Source organism: Carcharodon carcharias, chromosome 12, assembly GCF_017639515.1.
Source record: "Carcharodon carcharias isolate sCarCar2 chromosome 12, sCarCar2.pri, whole genome shotgun sequence".
NCBI lineage: Eukaryota > Metazoa > Chordata > Chondrichthyes > Lamniformes > Lamnidae > Carcharodon > Carcharodon carcharias.
Genome location: NC_054478.1, coordinates 48,952,676 through 48,968,835, shown reverse-complemented (window position 1 = coordinate 48,968,835; position 16,160 = coordinate 48,952,676). Strand labels below are relative to the sequence as shown.

At 38.9% G+C, this 16,160-nt stretch overlaps 1 protein-coding gene across 3 annotated transcripts in view; it reads right to left on the bottom strand.

Moving 5' to 3' along the window:
• zranb3 (zinc finger, RAN-binding domain containing 3) overlaps positions 1-16,160 on the bottom strand; it is a 122,053-nt gene that overhangs the window by 80,977 nt on the left and 24,916 nt on the right. The window contains exons 1-2 of one of the 3 annotated variants that reach the window (XM_041201038.1): positions 11,151-11,282; positions 8,296-8,347 (exon numbers count right to left, since the gene is read on the bottom strand). In XM_041201038.1, the coding sequence (XP_041056972.1) occupies positions 8,296-8,347; positions 11,151-11,157 (59 nt within the window). In that variant the 5' untranslated portion in view covers positions 11,158-11,282. Of the gene's footprint in view, positions 1-8,295; positions 8,348-11,150; positions 11,334-16,160 lie in introns of those variants that run through there. The other 2 variants (XM_041201037.1, XM_041201039.1) reach the window with 2 other exon arrangements.

The following is a 16,160-nucleotide window of genomic DNA, read 5'->3' as shown; positions in this document are numbered from 1 at the left end:
GAAGATCAGAAAATTGGATAGAATATAAGTAACAGCAAAGGATGACCAAAAGATAAATAAGGAGGGAAAAATTAGAGTACGACATAAAGCTAGCCAGAAATATAAAGACAGGTAGTAAGAGTTTATATAAATAATTTAAAAAGAAACTAGTTAACAAAGTGGGAATTGGTCCTATAGACAGTGAGTCTGGAGAATTGATAATGGAAAACAGGGAGATGGCAGATGAATTTTACATCAGTCTTCACTATAGAGGATACAAGTAACATCCCAAGAGCAGCTATAAATCAGGAAATGGAAGGGGGGAAACTCAGGAAAATTACAATCACCAGAGAAGTGGTACTGAGTAAATTGCTGGAGCTGCAGGCTGACAAGTGCCCAGATTCTGATGGATTTCATCCTAGGGTCTTAAAATAAGTGGCTAGGAGATAGTTGATGCATTGGTTTTAATTCTCCAAAACTGCCTAGATTCAAGGAAGGTCTCAACAGATTGGAAGATAGCAAATGTAACTCCACTATTCAAAGAGAGAGGGTGACAAAAAGCAGGAAACTACAGGCCAGTTAGCTTAACATCTGCCACAGAGAAAATGTTAGAAGCTATTATATTATTTTTATTATATTATATTATTATAGCAGAGCATTTAGATAAGTTCAAGGTAATCAGGCAGAGTCAGCATGGTTTTGTGAAAGGGAAATCATGTTCAACCAACCTATTGGAGATCCTTGAGGAAGTAACCAATGCTGTGGATAAAGGGGAACCGGTGGATACTTAGATTTCCAGAAGGCATTTGATAAAGTGCCACATCAGAGGTTATTGTGCAAAATAAAAGCTCACGGTATAGGGGGTAACATATTGGCATGGTTAGAAGATTGGCTGGCTAACAGGAAGCAGAGAGTAGGCATAAATGAGTCTTTTTCAGGTTGGCAAGATATAACGAATGGTGTGCCACAGCAATCAGTGCTGGGACCTCAACAGTTTACAATTTATAATTTATATAAACGATTTGGATGAAGGGATGGATGGGATGGTTTCCAAATCTGCTGATGACACAAAGATAGGTAGGAAAGTAAATTGTGAAGAGGACATAAGGAGGCCACAAAAAGATATAGATAGGTTAAGTGAATGGGCAAAGATCTGGCAAACGGAGTCTAATGTGGGAAACGTGAAATTGTCCATTTTGGCAAGAAGAATAAAAGAGAAGCATATTATCTAAATGGTGAGAGATTGCAGAGCTCTGAGGTGCAGAGAGGTATGGGTGTCTTGGTGCATGAATCGCAAAAGGCTAGTATGCAGATATAGCAAGTAATTAGGAAAACTAATAGAATGTTATCATTTACTGCAAGCGAGGTTGAATTCAAAAGTAGGGAGGTTATGCTTCAATTACACCGAGCACAAGTGAGACCACATTTGGAGTACTGTGTACAGTATTGGCCACCTTATTTAAGGAAGGATGTAAAATGTGTTGGAAGCAGTTCAGAGAAGGTTTACAAGACTAATACCTGGGATGGGTGGGTTGTCTTATGAGGAAAAGTTGGACAGGCTGGTCTTGTATCCACTGGAGTTTAGAAGAGTAAGAGGCAACCTTGACTGAAACATCTAAGATCCTGAGGGGTCATGACAGGGTGGATGTGGAGAGAATGTTTCCTCTTGTGGGAGAATCTAGGACTCAGGGTCACTGTTTAAAAATAAGGGGTCGCCCATTTAAAACGGAGATGAGGTAAAATGTTTTCTCTCAGTCGTGAGTCTTTGGAACTCTCTTCCTGAAAAGGCAGTGGAAGCAGAGTATTTCAATATTTTAAGGCAGAGCTTGATAGACACTTGATAAGCAAGGGGTGATAGGTTACTGGGGGGGTGTAGGCTAGATACAGATTTGAGGTTGCTATCAGATCAGCCATGATCTTATTGAATGGCGGCGCAAGCTCAAGGGGCCGAATGGCCTGCTCCTGCTCCTTATTCGTATGGACATACAATGTAGCATGGACTTGTTTCTGATGCATGTGTCAACTTTGGCTTTATGATCAGTATGAAGAAAACTGAAGTAATGAATCAGCCTGCTCCAGGAGAACGCTATCTTGAGCCCAAGGTTTCAGTCCATGGCCAGAAGCTGTCAGTAGTGGATAAATTCACTTATCTCAGTAGCACATTCTCTTGCTGTCTATATTGATGACAAGACACATGCAAGTATTGCCAAAGCAAGTGCAGCTTTCAACAGACTTCAAACATCAGTCTGGGAGCAAAGGGGAGTAAGTCCGCCTACTAATATGAAAGTCTGTACAGCAAAAGACCTGCCAACTCCACCCTACACATGCGAGACTTGGACTGTGTACCAGAATCATGCCAAGAAGCTCAACCACTTTCACTTGAGCTGCTTTTGGAAGCTTCTGAAGATTAGATGGTAGGAAAAAATACTCATTCGAGCCAGCATGCCAAGCATCCACACCTTACTGAGATAATTATAACTGAGTTGGGCAGAAAAGGCGGTGACTTAGTGGTATTGTCACTGGACTAGCATTCTGGAGACTCAAGGTAATGCTCTGAGGACCAAGGTTTGAATCCCACCAACTCAGATAGTGAAATGTGAATTCAATAAAAATCTGGAATTAAAAATCTGATGATGACCATGAAACCATTGTCAATTGTTGTAAAAACCCATCTGGTTCACTCATGTCCTTTAAGGAAGGAAATCTGCTGTCCTTATCTGGTCTGGCCTACACGTGACTCCAGACCCTCAGCAATGCAGTTGACTCTTAAATGCCCTCTAAACAAAGGCAATGAGGGATGGGCAACAACTGTTGTCTTAGCTAGCGATGCCCACTGCTGCTCTATTTCTATGTTTGATAGCAAAACATTCCAGTTTACTTCCCCTAGATCCATTTTCATCTCCTTAAAACCCTGCCTCTGAAATACCCACTAAAGTGACTGGCCATGTATTTGCCTATATTCTATCAAGGGGAGACATTTGAGGCTTGTTATGAATACAACATGCTCCTTATTTGATGAAAAGTCTTAATTGAAGAAGCCTGAAAAGTTAACTCTCACTTGCCACAGATGCTGCCTTAACCTACTGAGTAGTTCCAGCATTTTGTTTTTATTTTATGCACTCTATTTGGCCTGGCTTCACTCACTATTGCTGTTAGTTCCAACGGTTTCTAATCCATTTAGATTCCCTTTACAAAGGCATGGAGGTCTATATCAGAATGTCAATCATCCAACTGTAAAATATTGACTGAACTTTGTTTGATAATGTCATGTATGCACAGATGCAAAACATGATAATTAAATTTTTAGAAAACTAATATTTAAAATTAAAACTTCATTACCATCTTCAAAGAAATTTTCAAATAATATCACACAAGTCCAGCATTAATTATTTTAAATATGTAATGCTTGCCACTGACTTAAAGTTTGTTCAAGAAAATAGAGAAAGCCCAATCAGTGCTTAATTTTACTCTCCTGAAGTTGCTATTCCCTCCATCTATGCAAATTGTGGGACAAATGCCTGTGTTCTACTATAAGATGTACAAATTCAATATAAATCCAAATCCATAGGGTTCAAGTAGAATTACTTTCAATAATAATACATTATTTGCTGATGGCTGTAACCTCTCTGAGAGTATTGTTCTTTTCCCTAAGCAAAATCAAAATAAACCTAGGACCAATGACCAGGATGAAGAAGCTAGGATTCAAATACATTCACTGTGAACTTTCAGTTAAAATTGTTATGGTGATTGGAATGCTAACCAGTGATATTTGAAATATTAATTGTAATTTTGATTGACAGCTGATTCTATATTCAGACCTCAATAACAGTATATTCAGTACATGTTCTCAATGGAACATGCTGTGTAAAATAACACTTAAAATACTTTAACAGGAAGTATATCCTAGCTTGAGCCTCCGAATTTTCAAACTACTGTGAAGGCTTGGTTTTGGTTGCTGTGGTAACCTATTTTTGCAACAGCACACAAAGGATGAGTTGGGCTAAAATTACTCTTGGGTTGGCCCACAAAAGACTAAAGATATTTTGTCAGTATTTCTCTCAATCTTTGGTTTTATTTTGTGGCTATGATAATTTAAAATGCAAAATAAAGTTATTTAATAAGATCAGAATTGATTGGTTGCAAACTAATCTTGCACTTCAAGCAAAACAAGGATTTTGATTCTGTTGAAGTACCATTGCTATGTTAAGCTTGATGGCTATGGCAGTAACTTCTCCCATCCTACAATCTTAAATATGGTACAAATTAGCCAGTGTTGAATTCTTTGAACTGTCTGAAAGCTATACTGATAGTGGATTGAAAGAGGATCTATACAATCTATCTACATCAAAAATCTCAAACTCGCATGCACTTTCTATAATTTTCTATGTCCAAATTTTAACAGTTTTGCCTGTGTAAACTTGCCATACTGTAGTTTCATTCCCTGGCCATGGCGGCATTGTGATCCTTCTGTTTCCCATTGGCGTGGGCAGCTTTCAGTAATGACACTGGATGTTAAATTTTTCTGTCCTCAAAAGCTGAATTCCAAGTTTCCCTGGTGGACTTGCTGGCCTTATCTTGTCTCCAATTCACTGGTTTTCAGACCCTGCTGCAAGGAAAGCCATTTTCTTGAAAAGGCAATCTTGCTTTTGAGATTCTTGTCTGTTCTAGACAAATTCCTTTGCAGTCCGCTGGCATTCACACATTGCAACATGTAAACACTTGGACATTTTTAACAATAAGTATGCAGACATTTATAATCTGAATAAAATTCAAAATTATAGTCAGACAACTATTCAGTTGTTGAGCATTCAAACCATTTTTAGTACATATTAAAAATGAAATTGATAAATAAAATTAGGCTAGTACTAAATATATAGTGTTCATATTTGTAATTGTGCTTGCAAATTGACAAGAGGGTATGGAAAATTCTATGAAACAAGAAAACAACTATTATCTATTTTCTATCATAGAAAACCATTTTTTTTATTTGCTCATGGGATGTAGACATTTTGGCAAGGCCAGTATTTGTTGCACATCCCTAATTGCCTTGAGAAGGTGGTGGTGAGCCACTTTACTGAAACGCTGCAGTCCATCTGGTGCAGGTACCCTTAGTGCTACTGGGAAGCAAGTTCCAGGATTTTGATCCTGCACCAGTAAAGGAACAGAAATAAAGTTCTAAGGCAGGATGATGTGTTGCTTGGAAGGGAACTTTCAGGTGGTGGCATTCCCATGTGCCTGCAGCCCTTGTCCTTCCAGGTGGTAGAAGACGCAGGTTTGGAAGATGCTGTCAAAGGAGCTTTGGTGAGTTGCTTCAGTGCATCTTGTATACACTGCTGCAACTGTGCATCGATGACTGAGATAGTGAAGACTGAAGTTGGTGGATGGATGCCAATCAAGTGGGTTCATCCAGGCAACTGGACAGTATTCCATCATATTCCTGAATTACACCTTCTAGATGATGGATATTAAGGCCATCTGCCTTAAATGTCTTAGTTCCCAGGAAATTAATCCTAGTCCTACCTTTATCACTTGCAAGCTGCAGCTCCACATCTTTGCTCCAGCAAGTCAGAAGAATCCACATTTGAACACTTCTAAGCTCAAGATTGACTTAGTCACCAATTGCAAAATCTGGCTCGGCCATATAAAACAATACTATGCCTGACTCATTTCATCCAAAATAGCCTATTAATCAAGGATCATGCTGGAGGACAAGAACAGCGGTTCTACATGATCAACTGCCCCCTGTCTGCTCATCTCAAATACTAAAGGAAAAGTGTTCATGCACCTCTTCATCTCAGAGATCAAGGCCAGCATGCAAATACTTTCACTGTTTCCATCCTTTCCTCTGGTCCGCTGCTGTCTCTCAACCACTCCAGCCTTGGGCCCCGATCTTTTTGTAGTTTCTCGCCCAACGTCCTCCCTCCCCAATCCTCTCAATGCACATTTTGTTCAGCAACCCATCTCCTAGTTGTTCAGTCCTGACTTCATTTCAAAGAACTACTCAGCTCTTTATCTCAGCTGATACATTTCCAATAATAGCTGGCTGGCATACAGTGGTATCCTTATCTCTTGCTCTGTCATTCTCTTTGAAAGTGCCATTATCAATTCCTCTAGAAAAAATCTATTCCTACAAAATACCAATTTCCTCCAACCTCCTTTTTATTTTCTAAAGCCCTTGAATGTTTCCAACATCATGTTCATTTATCCCAGATTTCCCTGTTCAAATCAAGCCAGGCTGGCTTCCGATAGCATCAGAAACACCCTGGCCAAAGCCATGAATGATATTCTATGTTACTGTGACTATGGTGCTTTATCTTTCCTGAGTCTTTGCTCAGCATTTGATCTGTCAAAACTTCTCCAATGTCTCTTCTATACATCAAGAGACTGCTCATGCTTCATTCCATTTCTACTTAATGCAGCCAAAGCATCATCAACATTCGGTTTCTCTTCCCTGCTACACACAAACCAAGTCCAACCAGAATCTATCCTCTGTTCCCTTTACAAACATTTTGCAATTCCAAACAGTAAGTGTCGCCAAAATTGATGTTTCTTCTAGACCAGATGTGGCTACCTTCAAAGAGGGAACCAAACCAAGCTGAACTTTGAACACCATATCTTATGCTTTGTCAAAACTACATGTTTCTACCTCACAACAGTGCCTATCTCCAGCTCTATCTAGATTGTTTCAGAAATCATTTTACATTGCTTTATCACCTTTTCTTGTTCATTCTTCAAGGTGAAGATAACCATGTTCATCAAACAATTGCAGACTCCACAGGCATTTTAAAGCTATTACAAATTTTCCTTACTGTATTGCTTCTGGGACAAAGGTCGTCACAACAGAAGATAAACGGATCACTGAAAATAAAGCAGCTTAAAATACCAGAGAAGATAGTTGAGACGGGGTGATCATAATTAGAGCGAACTCTGCTCAAGAAGGTAGATAGCCATGGCAATGCCTTTCAGAGGGCATGTTGTTTACCTGAATTAGAGCATTGCACATTGAAGAAAAGCTGAAGGCTAGAAATACATACAGAAGGGGGAGAGCCACACGCGACAGTATACAAAGTAAGAAAGGTTAGTCGAATTCCTGCTAATCTTACTTAACTCTTTCATTTGCAATTTCAGTTAATTGGGACTTGAATGAATATATGTTGATGAAAAGGGTAAGAAGTGATACTGAAAAGAAAAAAAGCAAGAGACACTAATGTAGATAATTTGCATTTCAGATTCAGCAATATTCTATTGGGAAAAGACTAGGTGGCTTTAAAGTGTATGCAAGTAATACAAATTAAAAATATTAAATTGTAAATAGTGCAGTTCAATTTTACCAAGTCCAAGTTAATAAAATCCAAATGTCAAACAGAAGTCAAAAAACATCACAATCTTATTGCTTCTTGATACTCCTGAGATATCCCCCACTGCTGTGAGTCAGCTTTCTAGCACATCCACAATATTTCATTTCCCCACCTACATACAAAGCCCTAACACTGCAGATCAGGGATTCCTTAGTCTCCACTTCAAAACGGATCTAGTTTTTTTTTGGTCATCGCTCTTAAAAATAAATTACATGTCGATACATAAAGGTGTAGGATAGAGATCATTATCTGCAAATATATAAATATTGCAAATCATAACTAGCTGTTGACATTTACTACACTATAGTGAAACACGAAAAATATTATTTTAGAGCATAAGTATGAACTCTGCACACTTCGATTTATCTTTAAAACAACTTGCATTCATATATCATTTTAAATGCAAACTGAGTCCCAAGAGGCCCCACAAATATAGTAGGCATAATGAAAATAGATGCTGAGTCAGGAAGAAATATCCAAAGACTGAGCCTAACACACAGGTTTAGAGGAAGTTTAACACAGTGGAGAGAAGGGAAGAGAGAAGTTTACAGAGTGAGATGCAAGCAGTAGAACCAAGTTGGCTGAATGCTCTACATCCACTGGTGGGAGGATACTCAGAAGGCCAAATTCAAAGGGCTGGAGGATTCAAAAGGGAATATAGTGAAGGAAAGCACAGGGCTGCTATCAAGCAAGGCCTTTGAGTTATTTATAGTTAAGAATAATGATTTGAATTTAATGCATTATAGGGCAGAGAGTAAAGGATTGATTGAAATGCAAGGCAGGGTATGTGCAGCAGAACACTGAAAAGCAGACTATTCTTTTTAGATAATTAGTGTAAAATTATACAACGACCAAGAGTTTCTTCTTTGGGCACAACAGGCGACCCAGGCACAAATTGCACTCAAACCTTCGTTAATTTTAACAAGCTTTGTTTGCTCAAGATTCCATTCAAACTCACTTGCATATTGCTGAACATGAAATCTTCCATGAACCAGCCCGATTGTGCAGCTCTACAGAATGAAGTTTAAAAAAGGTTTGCATTAAAAATATTCATTGACTACACTGAAGGTGGGTAATGTGCTGTTAACTGAAAATTAATTTATCACAAAAAAAGAGTTTTTATTCAAACTTGCTTGTTTACCACCCATGACTAACCAGATTTTATGTGGCAGGTAGGAAATGTGTATGAGAAGATACTGCCTAGAGACCAACAGTTCATCTTTCAGGGCCAAAGATTATTTCCCAAACCAAAATCATGGAAACTTAGATTCAAGAACAATGACCAACTTGAACTGCAAAGATTTGTCTCCCCCAAGTGCTAACTCCTTCGCCTTCTTACACAATATAATCTTGGTTAATGTGTTTAAGACATGACTTCTGCCACCTCATATAGCCTTTTACCACTATGCAACTCTGCTCCTACATACATCTCGTGGTTATTGCCTCAGACTCCCTGGGAAGCACTCTCAGGTCTGTCAGAAATATACTGGTATAGCTAATATACGAAAATATATTTATAATACCTTTATAATGCCTTACAAAAGATCATTTCCAAGAGTGCAAGAGCTTTTGGGAGTACAAAATGCAGCAAAAGATATTATATACTTACACATTAATTGCCTGAAAAGAACGGTTTGCTCCTCTCTATATGCCCACCCGAACGCAAACATTCTCAAATGAAGGCACACTATTTTGTATTAGTGCCAAACCCCATTTTTATCAATGGAAATTACTGCATGCTACACAAAATCAACTTATGGCAGGAATTTGCAATTTATTTTCCACGGGTACAAAGGGCTTCAAATTGATCTTTAGGTGTCTATAGTGCAAAAAAAAAATAAAGGAGATGCTAGTGTAGTGGTAATGTCACTGGACTAGTAATCCAGCCTAAGCTAATGCTCTGGGGAGATGGGTTCAACTGGGAGCTGGTGGAATTTAAATTCAACTAATAAATCTGGAATTGAAACCTATACTCAGTAGTGGTGACCACGAAACTACTGATTGTCATAAAAGCCCATCTGGTTCACTAATGTCCTTTAGGGAAGGAAATCTACTGTCCGTACCTGGTCTGGCTTACATGTAACTCCAAACCCACAGCACTGTGGTTGACTCTTAAATGCCCTCTGAAATGGCCTAGTAAGTCACTCAGTTCAAGGGCAATTAGGGGTGGCCCATAAATGCTGGCATTGCTTGTGACACCCACATCCCATGAAACAGTAAGAAAAAAACAGCGGAATTTTAGACCGGTTCTAGAATTTGCAATGTTAGCTTACAAATCAGACGGTAGTTCACCTGTGGAATTCCCTTGTTAAACACTCCACCTCCTTTAAGGCCCTGCTTAAAACTCATCTCTCCAAACCCTCCCAAAATCTTCTTTTTGGCTGAAAATGCATTTTTTCCTTGTGATTCTGCAGTGCCTGGGATCTGTTTCTCTATGTTAAATGCAAGTTGCTGCTGTGGCATAATTGTGCCTCCATTCAGATGAAGTTGTGAATTGTCAGCTATATAACGCTTTGGGCTGGGATTCTGCCATTGTAATGACGGCGAGACTGTCAGTGTTCAGCATCATTACAATTGTGAAACTGGCAGCAACTTCTGGTATCTGGGCATGCACAGTTTAATGTGGAAATCCAGAACTTACTGTCAGTGATACCCTGTTCCTCCACATGGTGCACTGTTGATGTCCCTGCAGACAGCAGTCTTTAGAGGTCATTGAATTGATGAGAGTTTCCTTTAGAGGGCATATTAAAAATTTGCAAAAAGGTTCCACCCTGGTAATGAGATGGAACTGCATTTTTACCAGCATACAAAATCTTAATGATTGAACAATCTCTCTGGCCCTGGAAGGCTAATTTTCTATGTCAATTTTTCCATTCTGATAAAAGTTCCATATTTAATACAATTTTTTTAAACTTATGATATTTCAGCTTTTAATGAGTATGTCCCAATTTTATTTCATAAAATTTACAAAGCAAAATACTGAAAAAATAACCAGTGCATTTTATTTCTGGTTTGCCATCTGTGAGAATTCTTTCTATGATTGGCTGCTAACGCTGCTTGATGACATTACTATTGCTGAAGATCCCCTTGACTTGGTGCCAGATTCAAATTAATGTTGGGAAATATGAAATTTATGCCAGAGATCATAGATGTTTGTGGGCAGCTTTCTTCCTGGTCAGTGGCAAGCACTGTCGCTTTGCCGCTGACCACAAAACCCTGGCTATTAAGTAACTTCAGCTAAGAGGGAGAAAATAACATCTGGATGCCCTGGCTCCTGGCAGTTCCAGACACATGGAATTGAAAAGTATAAGCTGACATGCACTCGTAGGTTAGTGACCTGGAACCAAATAGCCTTGTTGGGAGTCATGTGCACTTTTCCTTCATCAACAATATTTAGAATCAATTAAACATTGTTTTGACACAATCTAGAAGAAGTCTATAATTATGCAGTACTTTCAGGGTTGCCAGGTTTAAAGACGTCATCTTCCAGTATTTTCTGCCCCAGTAAAAGCAAGTGTCCTACATCTGTCACACATCAGATTCACAATTGGCTATAAAAGTGAAACAAGCTTTAAAGAATACACTCCCACTGATCTAGGGCTTTAAATTTACAAGCAAATTCCTCACCTCCATTCAATCCCAGCTATTATTACCTGAATTTCTAAAGAACGTATAAAGGCATGGCCTTTAAGCAGCAGGTAACATTAGCTGATAAACATCAAGCAGGATCCAAACCCCTATGTACAATACCATGGGAGATCAGCAATTAAAAGGCTTATGATCACAATTCCAAAATTTGAACGGTTTGCTTACCTGCCATTTCTCTCAATGGCAAACTTGATTCCTTCTTTTTGGAAAGGAAGCAATCTCTGATTAAGCTTTTCAGGCAGTGTCAACAGCATGGTATCAAATTCATCTTCCGAGCATTTGTTCTCAGAGAATAAAGAGGGAATGCGTTGCTGGATCTGCTGGACTTTTTTCATGGCTTCTTCAACTCTATTTAAAAATTTTTAGAATATAGGTTAAGCCTTGCAATTGACATTTTGCTAAAAAAATATTAATTACAGATTACAAAGAGAACTTTAGCGCTTCTCATGCTGAAGATTAAATTTACTATTAAATAAAGCAGTTAGTGCAAACAAACATTAACTTCCAGAAAGTAAATTTTTAATTTATTTGCAGGACCAGATTGTAATCTCAGAACTCAAAATTAATTCAAATATTGATATTTGCCACAGTCTGACTTTTGGTATGATCCTTTTGGGCGGATCATGGCACCTTTGATTATTTTTGTGGGGAACAAAGAAACAGTTGTAAAATAAATAAAACAGAGAAAGCTGTTTTAATCTGACCTAAAAACAATAGAATATTATTCAACCCCACCTGATTACATGATATAGATAATTCAAACAGCTTTTGACTTACAGCACCATGAAGCATTTGATCATCTATTACTATATTTAGCACGAGTCTTTCACTTGCTTTCATATGAAAACGTTAATTGTTACAGCAGGTGAAGATATCTGCTATGCAAAATCATAGATGCTTATTACATAAACATAATCACAATATATAAAGAATGTATCCCTACAACTAATAAAGAGTAAATCTTCCATTGGTATCTTATAATTTTCACACAAATCTATTCCTTACTCACCAGTTTTGACAGATTTCCAGTCTATGATATTTCCCAAATAACTGGGAGATGGTGGCGTAATGGTAATGTCATTAGGCTATTAACCCAGGTGCCTATGCTAATGCTGTGGGGACATGGGTTCAAATCCCACCACGGCAGCTGGTGGAATTTAATTTAAATTAATAGAAAAATCTGGAACTGAAAACTCAGCTCAGTAATGCTATCATTGATTGTTATAAAAACCTATCTGGTTCATTATTGTCCTTTAGGTAAGGAAAGCTGCCATCCATATCTGGTCTATGATGTGACTCAAAACCACACAATGTGGTTGATTCTTATCTATCCTCTGAAATGGCCTAGCAAACCACTCAGTTCAAGGGCAATTGGGGATGGGCAACAAAATGCTGACTGCATTAATGATTTGTTGATTGTTTGAGATTCAGGGTGTTAGACTCCAGAGGAATTGGGAGAAATAAAGAGGGAAAGAAATGATGATGATTGTGGCTTCTCTGTAACTGGGCAGGGAGTGGGAAAAAGGGGCAGGTAATTAAATTTTCTTCCCAGCATGTTTTAAGTAAAACTGAATTGGAGATAAATTACATTACATTAAAAGCAATTCCCCCACACTTAGCTTCCCCTTTATTTAAATATTAATTTATTTCAAATAATTATAATTCCTTTTAGGATTTTGTTCCTGTCTATAGGTCTGTTGAATATTTTTGATTAAACAGTGGTTACAAACATTTTCAATATCAAGGGAACTAGATTGGAAGACAAAATGAATGTTAAATTGTACAGGAACACAATTTTATTTTTGCAGCGGAGAGGGCTAATAAGTTGGAAAAAAAAGCACTTCAGTGAATCTAAACTAAAAGCCTAACAAGGATAGTGAGTAAGCTTCTATAGAACATAATGTAGATATTAATACTCATCTAGATTGATCAAGGACGGCTGGCACAGATCTATAAGAGTTAAATCATATCTGTTCTAGACAATGATTTTATTTATGAGGAGATGTTTGATCTGTTCCTCAAAATCAATAGGATTCTTGGAACGTTGAGAAGAAGCTTTCATAGATTTATTAAGTATAATGGTATGTACAACAGTGCTTCAGTATACACATAATTATGTAGTACTTACAGCCACACACTGGGCAATATAGTTTGAAGACTCAAACATTTTACAGTTCTAAGCTCAGAACTTAGACTGATTGGACCCTTTGAATCTGAAGTTGTGTACAAGCTTGACAAAAGTGCTGGTTTAAGATTTAAAAGTGCTTGCAGTAAAATGTATCACTAGTATTCCTAGTAAGAAATGTAACCTTTTGGTCTGGCTACTATAAGTGGATGACTGAATGGAAAAGCTGATGCCTGATTTCAGGGTCAGGCTAAGATAAGTGGATGACTGGACGATATATTAAGGCTAGATAAAGCAAGTTTGTGCTTTTGAACAAACTACTGGTGTCATTTGTGTGAAAGGTCAGGTCATTCGTGACTTAATCTGTAATTGCAGAACTAGACGTGTGAGATATGAACAATGTGAGTCAATGATGAAGTATCACAAGGATGGTATAAATATATAGAAGAAACTGTGTAACTTTGAGTAGCCTTAGAGCAATCTGAGGGTGCTATCCCTGTATGCATACTTATATAGAATAAACTTCACCTGCAACTGACTGCGTCTCATGTCTTTAGATATCCCACAACAAATCTAAATTCTTCTTGCAATTGCAGCTTTCATACATTCCTCTCACCTCGAAGACATGACAATCAATATGTTTTCTCATTATATGATTATACCAGAATTATAAGGAAAAGCTAATGTGGATCAATAACTCAGTTTGCACATTTTTTTTCGCCAAAGAGCTTATTTTGCATTGAACAATGTTATGACACAGCAGCTGGTAAAGGCTGAGTTGTTTAAATCCCAGAGGGAAACTTGAACAACTGTCATAATCTATATTTTCAATTGGTATGTTTGAGATGCAGCTCTGAATTTAGGAATAAAACCACCAAGCCTCTAGAGGTTTTTTTAAATTAATTAATGTTTAATTTAGTTTTATATAACAACAAATTAAACACATACATGTCTACAAAAATACACTACCATAATGACTTTAAACAAATCCCCAAATTTATCACTCCCAGATAAATCTTCAACAAGGCATCAAAAACCCATAGGCTTTAAACAGACACCAGGTAAAGCACATTTGACTGCACAAATTCAAAATGAGGTCCCTTGCAATTTGGTTCTTTGCAGACAGTTGTCGGCTTACAGGCTGATTAGATCTTAAATGCCTCTCCCTGGCTTGTACACACAAGCTCCTTTCTGTTTATACCTAGCTTCCCCTTTGAATGTAAATTTTCCATTGTATTGCTAGCTTTTTAAAAATGTTTACCTCTCCTGACAATAATCCTTTCATTCCACCAATTTTATCAGTAATATAAACATATTGCTTGGTGTCTCCCAGCTGGGTGCAAGATTTTACCCATTCTTTTGAATGGTTTATTCAACAAATGCAAATTTACACTTTACCTTCTACTCCTTACATTTATGTAATTAACATCTTAAACTACTATACATCAGACTAAACAAAAACAAAAACAGAATTACCTGGAAAAACTCAGCAGGTCTGGCAGCATCGGCGGAGAAGAAAAGAGTTGACGTTTCGAGTCCTCATGACCCTTCGACAGAACTTGAGTTCGAGTCCAAGAAAGAGTTGAAGTATAAGCTGGTTTAAGGTGTGTGTGTGGGGGGCGGGGAGAGAGAGAGAGAGAGAGAGAGAAGTGGAGTGGGGGTGTGGTTGTTGGGACAAACAAGCAGTGATAGAAGCAGATCATCAAAAGATGTCAACAACAATAGTACAAAAGAACACACAGGTTTTAAAGTTAAAGTTGGTGATATTATCTAAACGAATGTGCTAATTAAGAATGGATGGTAGGGCACTCAAGGTATAGCTCTAGGGGGGTGGGGAGAGCATAAAAGATTTAAAAAAAATTTTTTTTTTTTTAATTTTTTTCCCTCTTTTTAAAAAAAAATAATGGAAATAGGTGGGAAAAGGAAAATCTATATAATTTATCGGGAAAAAAAAAGGAAGGGGGAAACAGAAAGGGGGTGGGGATGGGGGAGGGAGCTCACGACCTAAAGTTGTTGAATTCAATATTCAGTCTGGAAGGCTGTAAAGTGCCTAGTCGGAAGATGAGGTGTTGTTCCTCCAGTTTGCGTTGGGCTTCACTGGAACAATGCAGCAAGCCAAGGACAGACATGTGGGCAAGAGAGCAGGGTGGAGTGTTAAAATGGCAAGCGACAGGGAGGTTTGGGTCATTCTTGCGGACAGACCGCAGGTGTTCTGCAAAGCGGTCGCCCAGTTTACGTTTGGTCTCTCCAATGTACAGGAGACCACATTGGGAGCAACGAATGCAGTAGACTAAGTTGGGGGAAATGCAAGTGAAATGCTGCTTCACTTGAAAGGAGTGTTTGGGTCCTTGGACGGTGAGGAGAGAGGAAGTGAAGGGGCAGGTGTTGCATCTTTTGCGTGGGCATGGGGTGGTGCCATAGGAGGGGGTTGAGGAGTAGGGGGTGATGGAGGAGTGGACCAGGGTGTCCCGGAGGGAGCGATCCCTACGGAATGCCGATAGGGGGGGTGAAGGGAAGATGTGTTTGGTGGTGGCATCATGCTGGAGTTGGCGGAAATGGCGGAGGATGATCCTTTGAATGCGGAGGCTGGTGGGGTGATAAGTGAGGACAAGGGGGACCCTATCATGTTTCTGGGAGGGAGGAGAAGGCGTGAGGGCGGATGCGCGGGAGATGGGCCGGACACGGTTGAGGGCCCTGTCAACGACCGTGGGTGGAAAACCTCGGTTAAGGAAGAAGGAGGACATGTCAGAGGAACTGTTTTTGAAGGTAGCATCATCGGAACAGATGCGACGGAGGCAAAGGAACTGAGAGAATGGGATGGAGTCCTTACAGGAAGCGGGGTGTGAGGAGCTGTAGTCGAGATAGCTGTGGGAGTCGGTGGGTTTGTAATGGATATTGGTGGACAGTCTATCACCAGAGATTGAGACAGAGAGGTCAAGGAAGGGAAGGGAAGTGTCAGAGATGGACCACGTGAAAATGATGGAGGGGTGGAGATTGGAAGCAAAATTAATAAATTTTTCCAAGTCCCGACGAGAGCATGAAGCGGCACC